The sequence below is a fragment of the Manis pentadactyla genome, chromosome 16 (genome assembly GCF_030020395.1).
Source record: "Manis pentadactyla isolate mManPen7 chromosome 16, mManPen7.hap1, whole genome shotgun sequence".
Lineage (NCBI taxonomy): Eukaryota > Metazoa > Chordata > Mammalia > Pholidota > Manidae > Manis > Manis pentadactyla.
The window spans coordinates 77,359,935-77,384,001 of NC_080034.1; the positions used below are offsets into that span (position 1 = coordinate 77,359,935).

The window sequence follows — 24,067 nt, forward strand, 5'->3', positions numbered from 1 at the left end:
TGAAGGGTAAGTGTGGAGGGGCGACTGGAAGAGCTGCGACTCAGTCAGTGCCCTGTGGCTCACAGCTCGGGTTGGCAGGCTCTCCGCGCTAACGGCAAGTCCTTGCACCCTGTTACAGCCCTGGGCTGAGACCTGGGAGAATTCGTTCCTGTTTTCGAAACTTTAAACTTCCGGTGGTTTTCAGGGCACTTATCCTTTTGGTGCTTTTCCCCACCAGGCTGTTAATAATAACCCCCTTCCTTCCATCCTGCACTGAAAGGGTGACCAAGACTAGTTATTTCTTCCGTTCATATCTCATGTTTATTTCTTCCAGTAGTAGTTGGGTGTCTTTCAGCAAAAAGTGACAGGAATTCAAACTAGGTGACCCATAAGACAAATATATTTTTGTCTTAGACTCTGGGATGTCTCAGCCCAAGGTCAGGAAGTGGCCGGGGCCCAAGTGCAGTCATTTCTCCCCACCGCCTGTCTCCGTTCCTGTGTGTAGCCCCTTCGTCTCTGTCTCCCTCGCAGTCCAGCTGCGGTTGCTTCTCTGGTCCACATGGTTAGAAATATGGCCTCAACATGTCCCAGATTTTATAGCATCAGTCATTAGAGAACTAGTGTGACTTCCTTAGTCCCAAATCCCAGAATCCTAAGTCAGACCCCCCACTTGAGACCATTTAACTGTGGACCGAGGATTATGGACTTGTGAGCGGTCCAGCCTGGGCACCATGTCCCCTTCCCTGCCGTCTGTCCTGAGCAGTCACGTATGTAACATACAATTCCATACGCCATGTGAAAATGGGGCAGCAAAGCCTGGGAGCCTACCGGCTAGAGCGAGGTCAGTGCAGCTCTCCCAAAAGGAGGTGCTGTTTCTGGGCCAAAAAGCAGGGTGGCTCCTCCCTGCAGCCCCTCTCTGTCCCCACCTGCGTCATGATGACTGGCCGGCCTCTATCTCTTGTCTTATCACTGTCGTCTTATAAGATGTTATAACTTGTAACATGACAGATGTTCAGTCATCTTCGTATTGCTGCCACAGTGATCATTCCAAAGTGAGAATGTGGTCCTGCCACTGGCCAGCAGCTAACAAGCCACCTGAAGTTGGACGTGATCCGGCCTCAGCCCGCTCCCCAGGTTTTTCTTTCTCCCGCTGCCCTCTGCCCTTTGCACACTGCTCCAGCCGCACTCGACCCCTCGCCAGCTTCACCTGTTACTTGGGACGCCTTTCCTACTTGTCTTCTCAACAGTGAACTTTCAGCGTTCAGCACAAGCTTTGCCTTCTCTAGAAACCTTCCCCGAGTCTCAGCCACTCCCCGGCCTGGACCCCAGAGTGGAATTCCGTCTTTGCATTTCAGTTGAACCCTGTACTTACCCGTATGTATTACACTCTTTCCTTTCCTTGATTCCTTCTCTCTAGAAGAGCGTGAGATCTTTACAGGTGGGAACTCTTGTTTCTCTCCTAACTAGTGCATAATGGCTCAGTAAGTGCTTATGTAATGAATGCAAAGACGGATTCGTTCTTAGAAGAGACACTTCTCCTGCCCTAAGAAATCTGAGCCAGGCCTGTGGTGCTTCCCCTGGGGTGGCTGCTTCCCACGGTGGGTCGTGAAGTCCTGACTCCTGGAATGCGGCCGTATCAGCTCGTGGATGTGTGGCAGGTGCTCCTGGCTTGTTGGGGTCTTTAAGATGCTGTGACCTCTTTGTAGCCGGGCCCTCCTGACTGTGTAATTGAAGATGGCGGCTTAGGAAACGATCACTTACATGGCAGGAAGACAGCAGTTACTTGACAGTCCTTTAAGTAGGAAGGTGTCTCTGTCGGTGGAACCCCTGGCCACAGGGAGACCTCTGGCAGTCCCCCTTGGGTGCCCAGGACTAGACACACTAGACTGCAGGCCACGGTTGGGGCTGGCCGAGCCGCAGCAGCAAATGGCCGTGGGGGATAGTGGAGGCTGTCGGTGTGAACTTGGAACTTCAGCCTGGCTACTTCATGATGAATGGAGTTCAACTTCTTTTTTTATGACTCTTCACATCTCTGGTTTAGGAGAAAGAGGTGAAAAAGTGTTGAAACTTGGCATTAAAACAAAAACTTTGACGTGACAGAAAATACAGTACTCAATTCCCACAACACTGGTGAAATGTGAACAAACTTGGCACATCTTTCATATCAGTTGCAGTCTTTCAAATGGATAGAGTTGAAAAGTAGCCCCCAAACAGGACATTGGCAAGCCAATATTTGTAAAACTGGAGAAATGGGGGTTTGCAGAGAGGTCTCAGATTCAGTTTTCAAAGTAGGTAGTGGCCAGAACAGGCTGTTGCAGCAACTGGGTCTGCAGATGTGAGCAGGGGGTTGATTGTACACAGAGAGGCGGATGCGGTGTCGACCAGGAGGAGGAGGGCCTCTCAGGCAAAGCGAGCGAGTCCGCGTAGCACGGGCAGTTTTTCCCAAGAGAAGCCTTTTGATTCTAGACTCAGGAGCTACGACGTGTGTTTTGCTTTTGACAAAGAACTCAACAAGCTGTGGCTACTCCTCTGTTCATGGCCTTGTGGACTGTTCTTGCCTCTTCACTTTTCAGTCTTTATTTGGTTAAGCAAATACTGAGTTCCTGTCTACCGGGTCTATACCTGTAGGGAAGAAAGAAGTGGATTAGCACAGTCCCTGGCTCAGGTAACCCTCTGTCTTGATGAGCATATAAAACACCCAGGATGCTGCTCGGAACATAATAAGTGCTCCTTAAGTGGTGGCCTTGCTTCGAACGGCCCCTGGGCAGACACGGACCACCGCAGCCGCTGTATAAAGAATCACTGCTATGTGCCAGGCATTGCGCTGGTAGGCATTTTGCTTAAATTCCTGCAAACCTAATTTAATGTAAATACGCGATTATTTAGGTAGAGTGTATATTCAAGAGGTTAGAGCTATAGACTAAGAGGGCACATAGGAGGGAAGTCACGGAAGCACCGGAGGAGGAAGCGCCCTGGCAGGCGCTGAGGAGCTGTCGAGGCTCGCTGGGCGGGGAGGTGGGGAGGGTGAGCTGCCCGCAGTCCCAGAAGCAGGGCTTCCCTGGCTGCTGTGTTCCCTTTTCTCCTCTTTGCCCCCGGACTTCCCACTGCGCTCAGTGCGCCCAGAGGGTTTCTTGGTCGTTGGTCATTGGTCATTGGTGGGGGTTCTGAGATGAGGAGGTGGCTGGCTCTTGACACGATCTACAGGGGAGTGTGGGAGCTGGCACCTGTCTTTTTGGGAAAGGGATGGGAATCCAAAACACACACACATAGTATCGTGGGGTGACACCAGTCCTGTCACCTCCACCACTGGTGTGAGAACAAAGGCTGTGACCAAGCACTGTTGCTGAGCCTCCGTAGTGCTGCTGGAGGGCTCACGCTCACAGGTGTGCACTGAGCTGTCACATGAAGACACAGATGCACAAGGCCATTTAGTTAAAAGGAATTTACCAAGAAGTTTTTTTTTTTTAGTGGAATTTTGTTGTTGTTGTTGTTATCATTAATCTACAGTTACTTGAAGAACATTATGTTTACTAGGCTCCCCCTTTCACCAAGTCCCACCCCCCACAAACCCCATTACAGTCACTGTCCATCAGCGTAGTAAGATGCTGTAGAATCACTACTTGTCTTCTCTGTGTTGCACAGCCCTCCCCGTGCCCCCACCCACATTATACATGCTAATCGTAAGGCCCCCCTTTCTCCCCCCCACTTATCCGTCCCTTCCCTCCCATTCTCCCCAGTCCCTTTGCCTTTGGTAACTCTTAGTCCATTCTTGGGTTCTGTGATTCTGCTGCTGTTTTGTTCCTTCAGTTTTCCTTTGTTCTTATACTCCACATATGAGTGAAATCATTTGGTACTTGTCTTTCTCTGCCTGGCTTATTTCACTGAGCATAATACCCTCTAGCTCCATCCATGTTGTTGCAAATGGTAGGTTTTGTTTTCTTCTTATGGCTGAATAATGTTACATTGTGTGTATGTACCACCTCTTCTTTATCCATTCATCTACTGATGGACACTTAGGTTGCTTCCTTTTCTTGGCTATTGTAAATAGTGCTGCGATAAACATAGGGGTGCACTGATCTTTCTCCTACTTGATTGCTGCATTCTTAGGGTAAATTCCTAGGAGTGCAATTCCTGGGTCAAATGGTAAGTTTATTTTGAGCATTTTGAGGAACCTCCATACTGCTTTCCACAATGGTTGAACTAATTTACATTCCCACCAACAGTGTAGGAGGGTTTCCCTTTTTCCACAGCCTCGCCAACATTTGTTGTTGTTTGTCTTTTGGATGGTGGCCATCCTTACTGGTGTGAGGTGATACCTCATTGTGGTTTTAATTTGCATTTCTCTGATGACTAGCGATGTGGAGCATCTTTTCATGTGCCTGTTGGCCATCTGAATTTCTTCTTTGGAGAACTGTCTGTTCAGCTCCTCTGCCCATTTTTTAATTGGATTATTTGCTTTTTGTTTGTTGAGGTGTGTGAACTCTTTATATATTTTGGATGTCAACCCTTTATCAGATCTGTCATTTACGAATATATTCTCCCATACTGTAGGATACCTTTTTGTTCTATTGGTGGTGTCCTTTGCTGTACAGAAGCTTTTCAGCTTGATATAGTCCCACTTGTTCATTTTTGCTTTTGTTTCCCTTGCCCGGGGAGATATGTTCAAGAAGTTGTTTTGAGAAGTAAGTTCTCAGATGATTTTTGTTTGGTGGAATGATGGACAGTAAAGATATTAGGAAAACCAAGGTCTTGTCCTCTAAGAATTAATAATGTAGAACAAGAAAGGAACCTCACACACACACACACCCATACACACACAGTCTGGGCAGGCAGATGAGAAATTCAGGTTCATAAGAAGTATCCAAAAGAAAGGTTTTATAATGGAGTGACATTTAAGATGATGTTGAAAGAGTTTAATTCAGAGAAATTAAAGAGTGTGAACTTCTACTCCACAAAAAATCTGATGTAGATGTTCATAAATATTTCTTTGCATGAAATTAGGTTTTCTTGAGATAAGTATTGGATTCATCATACTCTGCCAGGAGAGTGCAAGTGAGAGGTATTCATGTGAATTTGGGGAATAAAATGTGTTTCTTTCCCCCCAAGAATAATTGTTTCATGTTTCGTCTTTTAAACTAGACTGTAAGCCACTAGAGAACAAAAACATGCCTAATGCACATTAGCGTTCCCGATAGGACATAGAACTGGGAGGGGTGGCAAATAGTTATTTGTTAATTGCTTTTTGGATTAAACCTTCTGTAACTGGAGAACATGTTGGTGAACACAGACTACCAGACCAGAAAGGGTAAGTGAAAGATACAGAGGTAATGCGCGTGAAAGGACCTCCACATTCGGTTAGTGTGGTTCAGGAATGATTACAGATCACATGTCTTAGAACACTGATACCGTCTGGTCCTTCAGGAAGCAGGAGATTCTTTCATTTTCTAAAATTGAATCTTGCTGAAACGCCATTAAAGATAGGACTTTTAGATAAGAGTGGAGTGTGTGCTGTATCTTGCTCCTAAGTCCTGGGACGCCTTGGCCTCAGAATATGTATCACTCAACACATTGCCTTATTAAAAACAGCTTGTAGCAACTTTACTAGATGTTCAGTGGTTCACAAAGACGCAAGGCTAACATTTTCAAGGGAGTGATGAAGGTGGCGCAGATGTGGGCAGCGAGCTGCAGGGAATTAAATGCTGGTATGAGTTTTACAAGCTGCAAACTAAAAGGAAGGAGTAGGATTCTGAGAAACCAGAGTCAAATTTTATTGAAAACAATGAAGACAATGGCTTTCAGATTCTAAAAGCAACTGGGGAGCATCTGTACTTCTTGCTTTTTTCTAGTTGAAGTCTCTTGTAAGATACAGACGTCTTTGCCAAAAATGTCCCCACAATGTTGACTGGCATTAATGAAATAGGAAATTCATACTTGGTTTTCAAATCTGATTTTTTTTGTCAGTGTATGCATTAAAAAGCCCCCCTTCCCCCTATCTCCCACACTTGAGTTAAGATACTAGTGATTTCATAGTGAATACATGAAGTAAGCATTTAGGAATTCTAATGAAATGAGTCAGAAGTCATAAATAACATATTTCTCTAATATAACATGCTAGCTTTGAAAAAAGTGATTTTCTTCTTTTTTGAAGTGGCCAGTCGCCAAGGAATAGCTCTCAAGAAAACGGCTTTGTTATCTCTTTTGAAATGTCAATGGATTTTGTAAAAACTTCCATAAGACCAAAGAAAATCATGTCCCCTTTTGTTACCAACATTTTATGCTTAAATTATTATTAAATTTTGGTCATGAAAAGAAGGATAATAGTTTGTGAATAGTTTAATTCTAAGACTACCAAGATGGCAAGGAAAATGATTGGACTACCTAAGACAAAAATTATTTTGAACATCTTTAAAGCTGTTTTAGTAACAGTCATAAGAAATAATTTTTCTGTCAACAGACAAATAATTGTCCTAAGTTCTGTGCAAACTAAAAATTGTACATGATGTGGCCATGCTTGTCTATCCACCTGAACCGAGGAGTGGTGGTTCTGAACGGGACTCCATACTCGTCTCGTAAGCAAGTCTGCATTTGACCATCAGTAGAGCCAGGTTCCCCCAAAACTCGGATCTTCCAGGAACGAAACATCTAAAGATACATCTTGAGTTTGAATTTCTACCTATTCTTAACAGTTCTCACATCCACTCCGTGTTCTTGTCTACATTCCAACTCCTTCTCCTGGTATGATGTTTACTTATTGAAAAAATACTATATACAGTGGCTGCTCTGCATGAGGTACTGAGCAGGCACTCTGAGGTGACTGAACCTAGTCCCTGTCTCAAGTCTTCAAGTGCAGGTAAGACCCACAGGGCTGAGGCGTACAACAGGAGCACGTGTGAACCGTGCCATAGGAGCTACAAAGTGTTACAGAATTTCATAGAAAGGGTGGTCACGTGGACCCTGCAATAAAGAAAAAATATAGCAATTTTTCTTATTCATCTGCTTTGAGTTTTAGGGAAATCCCTCAAATCTCTGGGCTTCACTTTCTCACTGGTAAATGTTTAGAAAAATAATAGCCCACACTCCATGACTGGTTTGGCGGATGATCATTATAAAATGCTTGTGATCAAAGGTTTTGAGATTTGAGACATGATTCAGTTCAGGGGGAGTTCGGTGTTTGGCAAGCAAAAGGCAATGTATCTACCAGTACTCTCAGGGCCCTTTTCGCCTCTGCAGGGTTTTAATATTTATCTGAATTTTAGGGGGCAGATGAGTAACATGAAAATTTTTTATGAGCAAAACAACTTCATTAACTGTTTATTAGAAATGGAAGTTGGCACAGAATTTGGAATAATTATTACTGAGAGGTAAACCATCAAAATTTGGGATAGTTTCATTTTATTTCAAGTAGATTACTTTGAACGTAACTCTGGCTGTCTAGCCTTGTATGCAGAATAGCAAACTGTTAAAAATAAGTTTTGGGTAGGTATGAAAAATGAACATAAAAGAAATAAATGAATATTTCACTGTGTATAGCCAGCTGCTAAGAGTTCATCGAGACTCCAGAAGAGAACGATAGGCACCTAAAAAACTGAAAAAGAGCCTCTACTGGCCATTTAAAGTATGGAGAGTTGACTTAGCTCGAAAGGAAGGGAAAATATCCTGGGAGTGAAAGTTAAATGTTTTAAGATACCGTTAAAGGGAGGTTGTAGAATCTCCTTTTCTGGAAATGTTTAAGAACAATACAGATCTTCATCTCTTAGCAGAAGTGCTGAAGCTCAGGCCTGCCTAGAGGCAGGAAGATGGGCTGGATTCCGCCCGTGTGGTCTGTCGAGTCCTGGGAGAGTCCTCGGACGCAGTGAATATCCCACACTCTGTTGGCGGAAACTGTTGTTTCATAGCTGTTCATTTTAAACTTGGTTATTATAAAGCTGGAGTGAAAGTTTATGTAAGTAACAAAATTGCATTTGTATTTGAGATTGATGATGTAAGTTGTATGCACTGTATATACCTGAATCAATTCTAAAAGTATTAAAGTATGTGTCATGCTGAAACTATTCAGGCATAACAGTCCTTTTATGATCAAGAAAATACCTACTTTCATGCAAGGTCTCAGTGACATTAATCATTCCAACCGCTGTGAGTCCTCCAGGGTACAAATATTGTCAGTATGGTTCCTGCCTTCTAGGAATTTAAGTCTGCCAGTGGAGACAGAGATCATATATTTACATGGTAAATGAAAAATAGAGTTGTTGGGATAGGAGTCACAAAAAAAGGATTAAACAGCATGTGAGATTTCAGACAAGGGAAAGATAATTCCTTTGGATTTGACCAAGCAATGCTTCATGGAAGAAAAATGTGTTGAACTGGGCCTTAGGGACTATGGAGAGTTTAAAGGGGGAAATAAAGAGGAGAACAAGGATGGGTGGAATGTTACTTACTAATTCCAAGGTACAGACAAGGTGAGCTGGAGCACAGGGAAGTTGGGAGCCATCAGCTAGAATGGCCTCATTGTGGCCAATCTCAAATGCCAGGAAGATCTTGAGTTATTTGCTCAGTGCTTAAGATCCTTTGGCGATAATTAAGCATGAAAGGGCATGGGAGGTTTGCAGTTTGCTGTTTGAGCTGCAAGGGAAAAAAGGCTGGAACAGGGAGCCCTAGAAAGTGGTTGCTGGTCATCTGGGCCTGAGTTTGCGGAGGGAGACAACTGAGAAACAGCAGTTTCAAGATGTGTTAATGGGTGTTAGTCAAAAAAGAGTCTCTTCACCAAAGTTAATTGGAAAAATGAGAAAGTTAAACGACTGGGTTTCTTTGCTGGAGAACTTCTCAGAACCTTTAATATTGAGAATTGCATTGAGAATCTCAAGGTAAAATGTGCACGATTTCAACATGATTTAATCTTTTTTTTTCATGGACTGCCTCATGAAACTACTGTTCCTGGGAGCACACTTTGGGTAACATCACCCTGTGCATTTGTTCGGTGGTGGGCATACGCACAGTGGTCATAGGCGTGGATAACAATGATAAGATGAGAGTCCTATGGAGGAAACCTCAGCATGTCCTGCTACATAATAGTTATTCAGTAACTACACAGAAAATTACTGCATGTAAGAGTGAATTATGATTCCTCAACAGTTCTTGGCCCAGGATGGCACGCTGACACAGGAGAGGGAATGGAGTCCCAGATGGAAACGTTGGGGAGGTTGAGCTTCAGCTATGATAGAAATGGTAACATGCTGGAAAACAAGAAGGAAATGGTTAAGATGAAAGTTGCTCGCTTTAGTGATACTCGAGAAGCGGTGAGAATCCAGCCGAGGGTTTCAGCGGGTGCTGGAGCTGTGGACTTAGCAGAGAAGTCAACGTTTTTTTCTCACAAAATGTGTCATTAAAAAAAATTTTTTTTAAAGATGTCTGGTTGTTTGAATTCTACAAAAATGGCAGTTTTCATGTACAACAGATGAAAAAGGAATATTAATAATACATCTTCATCTGCATCAGTGAATTTTTCTTTTATAGTACGATGTACTGACAGAAGTTAATCAATCTGTAAGTTTAATATTTTGTTCTTTCATTCAGGTATTTGCCTTTGATTATTGCTTTTGGTCCATGGATGAATCTAACACTACAAAATATGCTGGTAAGTTGGCGCTCTCTCCACCCGATGGTGGGTCCCCAGGCCCCTTCCTCCATTACGTCTGTTTTCTGTGATAATTTTGGAGTTGTTTTTCCTATAAAACTCACTCTCTTTCTTTCCAATTCAAACGTGGGCTTTGAAGTCAATATGGTTTGATTTCAAGATCTGGCTTTGCCACTTGCTGAAAAGCCATGAACAGTTGTGTTTTTTTTTTTTTAACCTCATTAAAGCTTCAGGTTCTTCACCCCAAAGGGGGTATTGGCATCTTGAGGTGTTTCGAGGCATAGAGGTAGCAGGGCACACCTCAAGCCGTGGGGACGGCTGTTGGGACTGTCGCGTGCGGAGGGGCTTTGATGTGCCCTGCCGTGCCTTGGCACCAGCTTTCAGGCACAGCGAGGCTCCGTTTACGTACGCGAAACCCAGACGCCCTCGGGTCCGGCCCCCACCCGCGCCCTGAGTGTCCTGAGCGGTCCCTCGTGGTGGGAACTGCATCGCCTCCTAGCCCCACGTATTGCCAATGTTCCTTCCTGCAGGCGTTCTTGCCCTCTTCCAACAAACACAAATGACCTCTGATTTTGTGATTTGTGATCAGATGTGAATCGTAGCCTTTCCTAGATGTTCATCACAGTTGCTTTAGCTCCAGAGGAAAGCATTTGTTTAATGGAGGAAGTCTTTGATTCCTACCCTTCTCTGTCCCCATTTTCTTAGATATTTAGTCTTAATGAGTGTTTTCTCCTTTTTTCTACTTGTAAGAATATGAGTTGAATGACTTTCATATTTATTTTTAAAAACAAAGAAAAATAATGAGGATGCAGAGGACGCAGGTCCTCCAAGATCAGAAGGCCAGGAAAGCCACTTGCTTACAGGAAAGTCTGTTCAATGAGAGCCTTGTCCTCGTCACAGGGAGCAGACCTGTTGAGAAATCATTTGATAGATCATTATTTCAAAAGTTAACAATCTTAAACTAGGAAAATTCCCTCAGCTGCTCGCATCGTATAAATTAGCCTTTCTTTCCAAACATCATTCCTGCAAATTCAGCAATGCATTTTATTAACGTGAATAAATAGTTCTTAATGTTGGTTACAATTGATTCCTCTTTTTGTGGGCCCTTTGGGACTTCGGATGACAAATTCTACCAAGTCTGGGACAGTCTGCCTTGACTGTTGGCGCTGTGTGTATTTCCGTGCTGGGTGTGTGCTTTTGGATAAACAACAAAAGTGAAAAATTTTCTACTGTAACAGAAACAAATGAGGACAACTGATATGGCTATTCAAAGCCCAGCCTTTGTTCAATTGATGCTATTCAAGATGCAGCCAGATGTATCTTCGTGAGTCAGAGCTCTTCTCATGCAATTCTCAGATATTTCAAGGACTTCTCATTGCTCATGGATAAAACCTGTACTCCTTGGACTGTAGTCAAAGCTCCTTATCACACAGCCCGGGTCTACCTTCTTCACCCTTTGCTCCATGATGACCCACCTCCCATTCTGCCCCAGCCCTGTGCTGCTGGGCTCCTTATCTACCTAGGAAGCCAGAGAGTCTCAGAATAGTTCCTTAAGTATTCATGAACCCTTTACTGTGTGCAGCCTAGGAAGCCCTTGAGAAGTTAAAAATTAAGTTGGAAAGCAAAAGAGTGCATAACACACAACAGTAAACATTTTGAGATAATATTTAGTTAAACTCTAATCTTCACAGGTGTTAAGCACTGTAGGAAACCCAAGGAAGGACCAAACCTGGTAAAGCTGAAATTACCTGAGAGGCATCAGCAAGGAGGTGGGACTGAAACTGGGCATGAAAGTTAAGCATTCGTGTGGCCAAAGGGCAGCATAGAGGGTGTCGAGCTCAGAGAAAGCAGCGTGACATCAAGGAAGTGCATGGACGTGAAGTCACAGCACTTCTTTTTTTTACTTCTCAGGACCACCTTTTTGCTTCTCTTAGTTTTCTTTAATCTCTCCAAATCACAGTTTCGTTTCTGTAAAATGGGAAATGTGGAAATGAGAATACGTCTCTCATGTGTTCTTGTAAGGGTTGAATAGGTGGCTTGATGTGCTAACTAGCGGAAGGTGCCCGTAAATGTACCTCTGGCTTTTCCGTAAGTGAGGGTGCGGAGGTGAGCGCGGCGCGGGTGCAGCACCGGCTGCAGAAGGTGCGTCGGAGGGGCAGGCCTGGAGACCCACGTGTCGAGTGAGCCCAGATGGTAGGAGATTCCAAAACCTGGACTGAAGTGTTTAGATTGATATGGTGAAAAATGGGCTACTGGAGTGATGTTACAACGATGTTTAAGGAAGATTTTTTTTTTCTTTTTTTCCTTATATCTTCTAGAATCACATCTCCATGACTGCCCATGGAGACCATCCTAGCCCTCTGCAATATATCACTCATATCACTTAATACAGAACAAACCTTTTATTTTTATGAGAAATTACTTTATTACATACAGATGATAAAATTCACGTGAAACTCAATATTTCTTTAACTCTTCATTACAATAGTATGTTCAGAAATATTTTAAAAGACAAAAATTACTTTTAAACATACTGATAGCCCAGATTTCACTAAATTGTAGTTTGCATGATCACATCAAATACCATGTTCCAGTTAGCTCTGAAATAGGATTCTCTCTGCACATAAAGCAATACCTATTTACAAAATTTGGGGAGAAATTCTCTTGTTCTTTAGATATCCCTGCTATTGTATAAATACTGTGACCACCTTAGCAAAATGTAAAATTCTTGCTTGCTCTTCATTCAGGTTTATTTGCATTCATTGTAAATAATCTGCCTTGTAAATATATTACTAGTAGAGTAGTTGATTGATTTCTATGCTAATTTGATTTCCTTTGTCTTTATTAAAAAAGAAATAGCAATTCCTTCTTAATTGTGAATAGAGACATTAAGATAGAAGCATTCATTATCTGATGGGAAATAGAGGAAATGGAGAGGGAAGCACAGATTTCCTGAAACTAACCTATTTGTCAGGCTCAATGAATAATGGCATCATTGATACTAAGAGCTCTCAAGGCAGCTCGCAGAACTCTGAGGGGAGAGAGAAAGTGCCTGTGGATTGAGGGAGCAGAGAGAAGCCCGGGCTTGCAGTTTCAGTGTTGGGTCAGCGTGTTTTATGTTTTGCTATTCTTAAAAGCTATAACAAGAGCTTTGATTCTCAGGCTTTTGGTAATGAAACACGTAACTCTACGGGCATGTCATGGCATCGCTGTGTGTTGGTCGGGGTGGTCCAAGAAAGTGGGCTCTTAAGTCACACCGCCTGGTTCCCACCCCAGCTCCACCACCTTCCGCGTAAGGCCTGGTGAGTTACTGAATCTCACTCTGCTTGCTTCCTCAGAAGTAATGTAGGGTTAATAATAGTCCTAATCAATCTGAGCACTAAATGTCCTGTTCATGTGAAGTACTTAAGCCAGTACTTGGCACGTGGGAAAAGCCCACTGAGCCCTCATCGTCGTCATTGTCACCCCATTGCGGCAGTGGTGAGGGCAGTCGCATCGGCCCTCGGAAAGAAACGGCTTTGTGCTGGGGCTCGGGAGCCCTGGGTCTGCCTCGGGACGCTGCCCTCGGGGAGCGGTGTTTCCCCATCCGCGGAGGGAGGGCGTGTGGCCTGGAGTGGTCTCAGCTCCCCTCCTGCTCTCTGATACACATGAATCAGACATTTTATGCTGGGCACACAGCTGTTCCAGTGGACTTTTCAGAGGCAAATCAAAGGCTTGTTTGTTAAGCCATTTGAATTGCATTGAGTCGTGCTTTGAGAGAGATTTTACATTTAAAATATATTATCTCTTATTATTACCTCTTGATTAGGTAGTTGTAATAATGCTGGTCTGGCAGATAAATTCTGAGTTTTTAAAGCAAAAACCCTTGTGCCAGGGCTAAGAAGAAAACAGAGGTAACCCGTGGAATTTGCACCCAAAGCCAGCAATCTCCATAAACCTGTGTGTTCTCTAACTCCCTCCGTGTATCCACGCTCAGACACGCGCAGACAGACGTAGGTCCACATTTAGGATGATACAGTTATTGTGATGAATACTGATTAGCCGGTGAGTGTCATAACAGAAAATAGGTCTTTGTAAATGTTTAAATCACTACTGATTACAATTAAGGTCTTCTCGGCAATGAATCAGTACATTTTTTATCATTGCCTGAAGTGTGTCATGTTGGTAAATAATAGTGACTTGCAGTAAGTAACCTTGGTTTCAATTTTCTTCCTAGTGGGGAGCTATTTTTCTATAAATCTTCATTCCAGAATTAAAAATCAGCCTGGTGATGGCATAGCTGGAGATCACTGTGGACATGAACACATTTCCTGGCCTTAGAGAGTCAAAAATATCGACTTAGAAATTATATAACAATTCTCACCATATGGCATGTTGCATGAATTTGCTGAAGTCATGTGTTTTCAGGCATTGTTAGTGCCCTGCGATTCAGGGGAAATGTTGTACGGCTGAATCCTGTTCTGCGTGCGTTGCTGTGTCCTGTGGGGGGACAGCTGAATACCTCAAGCTGTGGGCAGAGCATCCGTGTTTGATTCTGTTCCCATGAGAGCTTTTATGTGCTCGGAGGCAGAAATAATTTCCATCTCCCACTGTTTAACTGAAGTGAGGACAGTAACAAGACACACCATTTGTGCACCAAAATTTACATTCTAAATGGAGCTAAAGTTCCAGTATTTTAGCAAAGTTCTAAGATATTTGTGTTAGCATACTGTGTCGATTCATTATTTCACTATTGAAGTACAAGACACCCTCAGTGAGTGCCTTGCACAGAGTAAGTGCTGAGTAATTATTAGCTCTTAGGTTTAAAACCATGGAAGTTTTCCCAGCATGTATGAGAAGCAACAGTAGTTGCCTATTGGAAAAGTTTGTGAAGTGGAGATTCATTATAAATGATGTGAGTCATCTTAAAAGACACTTGTGAAATAATCTGAATGTAGAATCCTTCTAGATTTTTCTTTTTCTTTTACGGTTTTCTACAGATTGTCTCACCATCCCTAATTTGACAATTCTTTAAGTGACTTACCTTTATCAAGTTGTTCTCTAAGCATTCAACTCCCTTTTTGCATTTGTTGATGAAATTATGTAATTGCAGAGAAGTATGACTGACATAAACGAATTTAGGAGCAAGCACAACTGACCCTTTGTCAGAACATAACTCAGCTGGTGGGGGTCTGGAGCGGAGCCTGCCGGCTGGGGTGATCTAGTGTGTGCAGTGGGCATGCATCAGTGGGTTATTTCACAGATGGAAGAGTGAGTGTTCGTTAATGCAGTGAACTGGATGAGTGCAGGTCAGTTTAGAAGCATTTCTCTGAAATTAATCAGCTATGCTAATACTGTTACATTTTAAAATCATGAGTGTGTGTGTGTGTGTGTGTGTACACTTCTCTTCTCACTTCTACACTCCTATTTTTTAATCCCACCCAATCCCATGGTCTTCCACACTTCCTTCATCCACATCTATTCCTTAGACTAGTTATTGGCACCCAGAGACATCATTTAATTAAGGGGGTTTGCAGGGCTGGAGGATAATAACAATAGACCATGTAGCTCTGAGCACGAGGTTCCCAGCACCGTCTCCCGCTTGGCCCGCAGCAGGTCAGCAGCCATCAAAACACCCGAGCAGGTGGGAACTAGTACTGCTTCCATTTCACACTGAAGAAATGAGGCTCACAGAGGCCCTGCCACCTGCGAGGGGGCTGCGAGCAGGCTGGGGGTGGAGACCCGTGGTGCCGCGGCCCCAGGCCCCGCCCACGGGGAGGCTGCGGTTAGAGCAGGATGTGGGCGTGCCCTGGCTGGCGCCTGGCCCGAAGCAACGGCAGTGGCATTCTCCCTCCTCTCAGAAGTCCCCCGGGTCCTGCCTGCGTCTGTTTGGTTTGGGCTCTGTTTCAGTGCCCCCCAAAGTGCCGTGACACTCTGCTCCCCCCAGCCCACGAGAGGTGTTGAGTCGGGCCTGCTTCTGTATCAGGGACACAGTGTAAAAAACACTGTGGAGCAGAGAGAAATAAAGAGCATTTGCTCTTGGAGCAGCTGTTTGCCGTGAAACCCCCCCTGAGTATCTCCGAAATGCATTCTCTGTCGGCAGTCCTCGCAGGCACGGCCGCCGCCTCCTGGGCACCAGTGCCCGGGCCCTCCCCACCGACGGAGGTCAGCTGCGGCCCACTGCCCGCTCGTGACCTGCCCCAGCGCCGCCGCTGGGGGGCATCATCGCCTGGGTGAGTCACCCGTGCCGTGCAGCCGCCAGGACTCCAGGAGGGCAGTGCCGGTGGCCCCCGGGCCCCGCCGCGGAGAGCGCCCCGGCCTGCCTTCCCCTCGTGGCTCCGGCCCTCGGGCCCTTCCGCCGGGACGCCAACGGCCAACTTCTGTGACTGTTGGCAGTTAGAGCTGGTGCCACCCGGTCAGCCCGACAGCCCCGTCCCTTCATCCGCGCGCTGTCATTCCCGGGCATGCCGCCCACGCGAGCTGAATGTCACGGCTCCCTGTGGCGATCTCTGAGAGTCGCCCCGTTTGAGGCAGTTCCCGAAGCCTCGTCCGAGTCGGGCGCTCCCGGCCCCCCCGTGGGTGCGGGGAGCCTGTCTGGGCCCGCGCTGCCCAGGTGCCCTGCCCCGGAGCTGGGCCGCCTGCCCGGCCCAGACTCATCCAGGTCCTGCGGCTGTCGCCCCGTTCAGAGCGGGAGGCGCCCTCACACGCGGGCAGGCCCAGGAGGTCCTGAGCTCAACCTTTTTTTTCGCTCCAGCTTGAAAGAAAAAAAAAAGAGATGGAGGAAAAAAAGGAAAGCTGGAGAGTGTTTAAACTGATAAAATTACTGATCATGTTAGATTTTGAATGATCTTCCATATGACTACTTCAGAAAAGTGAGAACTGTTCTGTGCACAGGTCACGTCCAGCCTTGGAGCGCCATCCCCAGTGTTTTATTCACCCGTGATCTATGTGAGGCTCCCTTATTTAATGCTGATGCTTAAATAAGACAGGGTTATGCCCTCCCACTCTGTTCTCCCGTTTCTTAGGACACAGCCCACTGGGACTCGGGCCCTGTGCCTCCGCAGGCAGATGTCAGGCCTGGGAACGGGAGGTGCGCTTCCCTTCCACCTCTCGGTGTCTGCTGTGCTTTGCACCCAGGGCCCCGCTACACGGAGAGAATTACCTTGGCCCCCCAGGTGACGGAGAAGCTTTGAGCACATTGCTGCTCTTCCTAGTAGGGCCAGATTATGCACAAGTGCGGAGACCCAGGGTGTTAGCTTTGCAAAGATCTGCATCGTGTGTGACTCGGGGCTGGGTGGATCAGTTCTGTGCCCCCCCTTGCAGAAATCCCATACCGGAGCCTCTCTCCTGTTCTGAAACTGTGCTGTGGGTTGCTTTTGGTCATGCCTGTATTTTAAAGCTTGTCCACACGATTACAGGAGGCCTAATCATGAACTCCACAGGGAAGTGTCCTCTTGGTCATGGTTATTATCAAGTGAGGTCAGGGTTGCCCTGTGGATTCCCAACACCAGGCACGTGGAGCTGGCGTCTGCAGAGAGGCCTTCTCCTCTCTGGCACTGGTCTGGCTGAGCTGCCACAGAGCCTTGGGTCTGCCAGTGCTGTGGCTTTGCTCCTTGTGTGGGATAAAAATGAATACTCGCAGATCCTCCCGCCTCCCCCAGGACCTCTGAGCTTTCCCTTGTGGGTTGGTGTGCATTCCCCTGGACAAACAGCACTTCGTTCGGCTTGTGTGTGACCCGTAGTTGGGAAACATTTAGGGTGGAGATACTGCATCTTTTATGGATTCTCTGATTCCCACCGTTCTGCATAAACAGCCCCTTTTTTTGTGAAGTGAGCTTTGAAAAGCAGTTGGCAAGTCATTTTTTCCTATACTCAAAAGGGGGACTGCTGTGTTGAAAAAATAGCAACAGTGGAAAAACCTTCAAGCTTCTGGGTGAACCAGACTCTTCTTAATAGACCATATAAGGGTCTATTGTGATATTTAATATGATACTTAATAAATATAGGGCTCCATATAGGTTTAATAGGTTAAGTAAGAGGGCCTATAGGTCTATAAGGGTTTAATGATATTTATGATATTTAATAGATGTAAGGGTCTCCTGAGACATTCAATATTTCCTGTCACAGAACGGAGGGCAGCCGTCGTCTGTGTCCATGGGGAGCTGGTCGTGCTGAGGACAGGAGGCTGGGTGAGGAGTCCATTTTAGGGTTTGGTTGGCAGTCTGGCCTTTTAAATAGTTGCTTCTTATTGTACCAGTGATGCTCTAAGAGTCACCAAACCAAAGAATTGGTTAAGTATAACCCCAGATAGGGATTCATACAGCTAAAAAAGGTACCAGAATAGAAAAAGAAAAATAAGGGAAACTCTACAGAGCATGTTTCCATTCACAACTGTATTGATATTATTTATTATCTTTGATTTTTTCCTCCCCCTGTACCTTTCTGAGATATCTTAATGTTATAAAACAACAGTAGACATTTTTCCTTCACTGGACAACATGAGTTGGCCTCTCCTGGCCCAACTGGTACTGTTCCTTCTTCCTCATCATCATGACACACACACACACACACACACACACACACACACTCTCTCTCTCTCTCTCTCTCTCTCTCTCTCTCTCTCTCTCTCTCTCTCTCTCTCTCTCTCCCTCTTGCTCTGAGTATTTCCCACCATTATATTTGGCCAGTGGGATTTTAAGAGTGGACTTCTCGGATAGCTAGAGATATAGCAATAAATGATTCTTTTACAAATTTTTTCTAAGAACAGGTGTCCTTTCTCTTTGAAATTGGATCACCTCACAGAATTGTGACAAAGATAAAGAAACTACTTTAAGGAAAACAATTAGATGGTTACCTCTTCTCTACACCAAAATTAACTATTAGTTGATTAAATATTTAAGGAATGATATTAGTAATGGGTATTAACTTAAATGTATTCTGGACTTAAGCTAAGTGCTTTTACCTATATTGCCTTGTTAATTCATACTAACATCCCAGTAAGGTGGCAACTCTCATTTCTCTTTTACTAGTGAAGAAACCGAGAGCTTGCCCACTGTCACACAGCTGGCAAGGAGTAGAGTTCAGGGTTGAAAATAAAACTGTAAAAAACAAAAACAAAAAAGTAGATGAAGATATGAGTAGCTGTATAATTTAGGGTAATGGATTTTGGAAGCATATATCGCAGGCAAACATCACAAATGAAAAGGTGAAAGATTTGAATATGAAAGACTAAAATCTTTTGTACAATAAAAGAACGATCTAAGACTGAAAGGTAATTGACAGACTGTAAAAAATATTCACAGAATATGATAGACCAAAGGTTAACATCATAATACATGGTGAGCATTTTTAAATTAGTAAATAAAGCAATGACTAAACCAATTGATTTGAAAAAATAAACACAGAACCCAAATAGCCAGTTTACCAAAGAATAAATACAAAACGGGTCTAAACAAGAGACAGGAAAAATTACTTAACAAAACAAGAGGGCTTTTTTCCCCTCTTAGTCAAAACCATGGAAATTGATTGAAGATGTAGAAAAAAGCCATCATGCATCACTAGAGGGCTTAGTAATTTGGTTTTTTGGAGTTTTGCTTAGTAAAGCCAACAGAAAAGTACACAAAGATAAATATTGCAGGAAAAAAGAGAAAGGAAATATTCTAAATATCCACAATAAACAGTTGCATCAGTTAAGCATACAATGGAAAAGTTAAGCAGCTATAAAAAATATTAATGTTGATATGTCCTTATAGAGGTGGGAAATTGTTCCTTATTTCTTGTCTTAAAAGAGAATACATTTCCCTTGAGACATGAAGCCATAGTGAGGAAAAACATTCCAGTCTCTGTAGAATCCAGTCTTGCTTAGATCTGTAAAAATATATGAACTTTATAATGGTACTTTGTGTATATCTTTTCATAAAATGTGCTTTAGGATAGTTATTTAAGGATGGAAAGGAGAAAAATTCTTTCTAGAAACACACTATGATTGTTTTCTATTTTTTCATATTCCATTTTGTGTTTCCTGGAATTTTTTCCTTACCTAGTTGTAACTAAAACTTTATTAAACATGATAAACTTGAATTATATTCTGTGTTAAGCATAATTATAAATATCTAAAAGAACCTGACTTTTCATTTGAAAAGTGTTACATATGTGTTTAATAGAAATCAGACTAGTTTATTTTTTTGTATTACATATATTTTGTCTTAATGTCCAGGAGGTTACTATGGTTGTCAGTAAAAATATAGTCTGTAAGTTTTTTAATTGAAATTATCCGATTAGCAGATACGTATTATGTTGATTTCTCTCCTCACCCCAGTGCCTTATTTAACCAAGACAACTGTAGTATTTGCAGTAATTTGGACATAGGTTAAACTGAAATATATTCTTGTATTTTTATATCCTGGGGAATTCTTGATCACTTGATTTTTTTTGTGTGTACAATTTTACTATGCACATCCTAGCTAGGTTTTATTTTTTTTCTCACTTGGCATATCATTAATCTATTTCATGTAGCTCTATAGCATTCATTCTTGTTTTTGTTTTTTTTAACTAATAATCTGTAGTTCAGAAGGTCATTCCTACCAAAAAGAAACACTGTGATTTGTCCTCGAAAGAACACAGAGAAAGTAATTTCTCATAATTCCAGCCTACTCAGCCCCAGGAGCAGATACCAGAAGTATTACATTTCGCTACCTGATAGAGAACAGCTACAAATTCTTGGTTTAATGGCTTCAGGCTCTTTGTTAACGGTAAGGGCTCTTGGACCACGGTGCATCTCTGCAGTTGAATCCTTTCATCCACTCAAGCTCTTGGTTTTTTTTTTCAAGTTACTAAATATGAATTGAAATCATGAATTAAGTCAGGATGTTTGACGTAGCCAAGTCTTAAAGCACCTCGTCAGCCCCCGCACCCGACTCCCTTCCTGGGGGCTGGCTAACCAGTGTGGAAGATCCATTCATCGGCTTGTGCCAAGAAAGCTGTGCTTTTAGAATGCCTTCGAATGGCCCTTGGGTCTGGCTGAGGACCACAATCAGTTCTCACAAGGCAAAGCACAGGCTGTATTCAATTCCGGATCTTCTGCACTTCGGGGCTCAGAGCCAGATTTAAGGCCTGCTTTTTTGGCGTGGGCCTTGGGAGTACACGTGGAATAAGAAGGTCCTTTGAGAAAATGTATGAGAAAAAAAGTACTGATGTGCATGAAAGACCAGCAATAGGATAGGTCACACATTTTCCTCATGAGCACAAGACTTTATCATACTTAACTGTAATGTAAAAGATATTTTGAAAGTCTGTTTATTGGGCAATAATTTTGACAATACCTTTTCTTCTTAGTGTATGTGTGTGTGTGCGTGCACACACATCTTTAGGTAGTCTTCACATACTTCAAATACGTTGTAAGTACCAGGCTCTGTGCTAGGTATTAGAAGCCAGAATTAGGGAAATAAGGTTATGTACATTTGGTATGGTTTTTCCAGTCCCCTGTTTTCACTTTAGCACCCATAGATCGATTGATCAATCTGTCTTTCTCTCTCTCTGTCTCACACACATACACACATACACACACACTTTTTGACATATTTTTACATTACATGCACAATCTGATTATAACTTTTAAACTCAATGTTTTTGAATTTTAGCAGTGTTTACACCCACAGATTTAGTGTTTTTTTAATGGTTTGTAATATTTCATCATATAAAATAGTCATGTTTTACTTACCAGCTTCCTCATTAATGGACGTTTAACTTGATTCTAACTTACAGTGTTACACGTAATGCTGCCAGGGACATCCTTGTGCCGTGGGGGGTGTGCCTCTAGGGCAGATGCCTCCAAGTGGGTCAAGAGAGTGGGCATATCCCCATTTATAGGTGTTGGGAGCTTTTCCTTCAGAATGGCTGCATTTGTTTATTCTCCCACCAGCATCTTATAAAAATACCTATATTTCCGCAATCCAGCAATTTGGATGTTAAGATTTAATTTTTTGCCAACCTAATGGTTAAAAATTTTATTTCTTGTGTTTTTTTTACACATTTTCGAGTCCTGTTCTGCAACCATGATGTCATAGTATAGCAAGGAATGGCTGAAGTCAGATCCAACTTTGTATAAAGGAGAACATACAGCCAAAAGCTTGTGTTATGTTGAATTATTTCCACATGTAAAAGGAATTGTCATGTAGGTTAAAAGGTGAAACGAACACATTCTTTCAACGGACATTTGTTAAAAATTTTGTACCAGGCATTCGGATTACAAAAATAAACAGATTATGGTCTCGGACATCAGTCAGGGGGTTCTCGTCCCAGCGGAGGAAAGAGGTACTTAAATGAGTAGTTCCTGCAAATACTGTAAGAGTGGCTGTTCCCAAGGCTCGAGAGCGCAGGGGAAGGAGAGCGTCCCACCTTCCTTGGGGGTGGGGAATGAATGTTAGAGAGCGCCAGGGTCGAAGGTAGTGAGCACCACCTTGTGTGTTTGGAGGAGTCTCACACCTTCACTCTTCAGCAGGACACTCCTGTAGTGCATGTAGTACATGGCAGAACACCCCAGAGCTGCCCTAAGCCGTACACAGGCTCCTGGAGGGGACACGGTCCCTGAGCCCTCGCGGGAGCACAGGAGAGAGGTGTGTGCTCACCACGTCACCTCCACCAGCAGGGAACAGTTTCTCAGCACCTGGCAGATACTTTGCCCCCCGCCAGGCAAAGGAACATGCACATACGAAGGCATGGATGGCCTGGTTCCTTCTCATCGGAAGCTCAGAACCCAGATGGGAGATGAGAGAATTTATGTTAAGTGGCATTTTAATACTATGTCATGAGGAGAAACTAAATCCAATTTAAATGATGCTTCCATATGGCCCATTGACAAAAGAAAGGACACTTTAATGCCTAGAGAAGTGCCTTGGAGGGTAACAGTGGGCAGAATCATAAATTGATCCAGGTACTGAGCCATAGTTGAAAAGAGTAAATGAAGTGACGTATGTTAAGCTCTTAATGCGTGACCCTACACTAGCTGTAGGCTTGGAGTGCACTTCTAACATCTTTTGGGACTGAGAGAATGTTCATAACTGGGAGCCAGTTATTAATACAAATACGACAAGGAAAATCATTCCTTTGTTTCTCAGTTTTTTCTTTCTTGTGTTTTAGGTCAAGAAGTGGTTTTCAAGTGCCTTGGGGAAGGAATTCTTGAAAAAGCCTTTCAGGGGTATAATGCTTGCATTTTTGCATATGGACAGACAGGTAAGTGGCTGCTTTATTTGCAGTCAGTGATATTAAATGTGCATTTCTTAAAACAGAAATAGAAAACACTCTGGGAAGCAACAGAAAAATGCTTCTGAGTTTGTGGGTTTAACTAAATGAGGGGATCAAAAGTAACCCTCTTTTTGAAGATTCAACAGTTTTTGTAATTGAGTAATTTTAGTGTTAATGAGTAAAGCTGATTTCAAATCATTAAATGTCATTTTCCTAAATTATAGTTTAATCTATATTTGAACTAGAAAAGTAATTACCAGTTTCTCAGTATAAGTGTCATAGTAAAAAACTCTAGAAAAGTTCTCAGTATCATCCTCTACAGAAGACTCACTAGAATACAAAAGTGATGGTAGATTATTAAACTTAGGTTTGTGGAACAGTTTCTCAAACAAGGAAAACAAAAACATAACTAATGGCTCAGTCCTTAACACTCTGAGCCACCATTATTTCATCTGTAAAGTTGGAATAAAACAGTAAATTGTAAGAATACTGCCCATTGTCACATCACGGGACAACTAGGAGACACAGGCGAGAGAATACATATATATCAGAGCACTTTGACAAATATGAAATATTTGGGGAGTAAAATACTGTTAATGTCACTTGATAATACACAGTTGACATCTTATTCTACACACTTTTAAAGAGTACGTATTTTTAGCAGTTATATTTGTTCAAATCCATCTGTTAATGAGGTGCCCTCTGGTTGGCACAGTGAGTCAAACGGGAGGTCACGTGTGAGAGAAGGACTAGTAGCCTTGTTCTCCGAGGTCCCGGCTGTGAGGGTGAGGTCCCCCACTTCTGCTGTGCGACCTTGGCAGATGTGGGTGGGCAGTGTGTGTGGCTGAAGCGTTGTGTTTGCCCCGCCCTCTAGCCTCCTTCTTCTCTGCCTGTTCTTCTCCAGGCTCAGGAAAATCCTTCTCCATGATGGGCAACGCTGAGCAGCTGGGACTTATTCCAAGGCTCTGCTGTGCTTTATTTAAAAGGATCTCTCTGGAGCAAAATGAGTCACAGACCTTTAAAGTCGAAGTATCCTATATGGAAATTTATAATGAGAAAGTTCGGGATCTTTTAGACCCCAAAGGGTAAGTCAGTGGTTGGAATTAAGCTTGTAATAGGAATAACAATTGTAAATGACCCATGATAAAAATTGCAAGTGAATATCGAGCCCTTGGTCACTGCTCTGGGTTGGCTCACTTACTGAGAAATCGTCAGCTTCTCAGGCCCCTGGCCCCA

General features: G+C 43.4%; 1 protein-coding gene across 6 annotated transcripts in view; it reads left to right on the plus strand.

Annotated features, from left to right (window-relative positions):
* KIF13A (kinesin family member 13A) overlaps nucleotides 1-24,067 on the plus strand; it is a 181,798-nt gene that overhangs the window by 91,293 nt on the left and 66,438 nt on the right. For all 6 annotated transcript variants that reach the window (XR_005030137.2, XM_057493810.1, XM_057493812.1 and 3 more), the window contains exons 4-6: nucleotides 9,550-9,610; nucleotides 22,727-22,819; nucleotides 23,736-23,916. Coding sequence is in view for 5 of the 6 variants with exons in the window: in XM_057493810.1 (XP_057349793.1) it covers nucleotides 9,550-9,610; nucleotides 22,727-22,819; nucleotides 23,736-23,916 (335 nt within the window). In the remaining variant the exon portion in view is untranslated. The remainder of the gene's footprint in view (nucleotides 1-9,549; nucleotides 9,611-22,726; nucleotides 22,820-23,735; nucleotides 23,917-24,067) is intronic.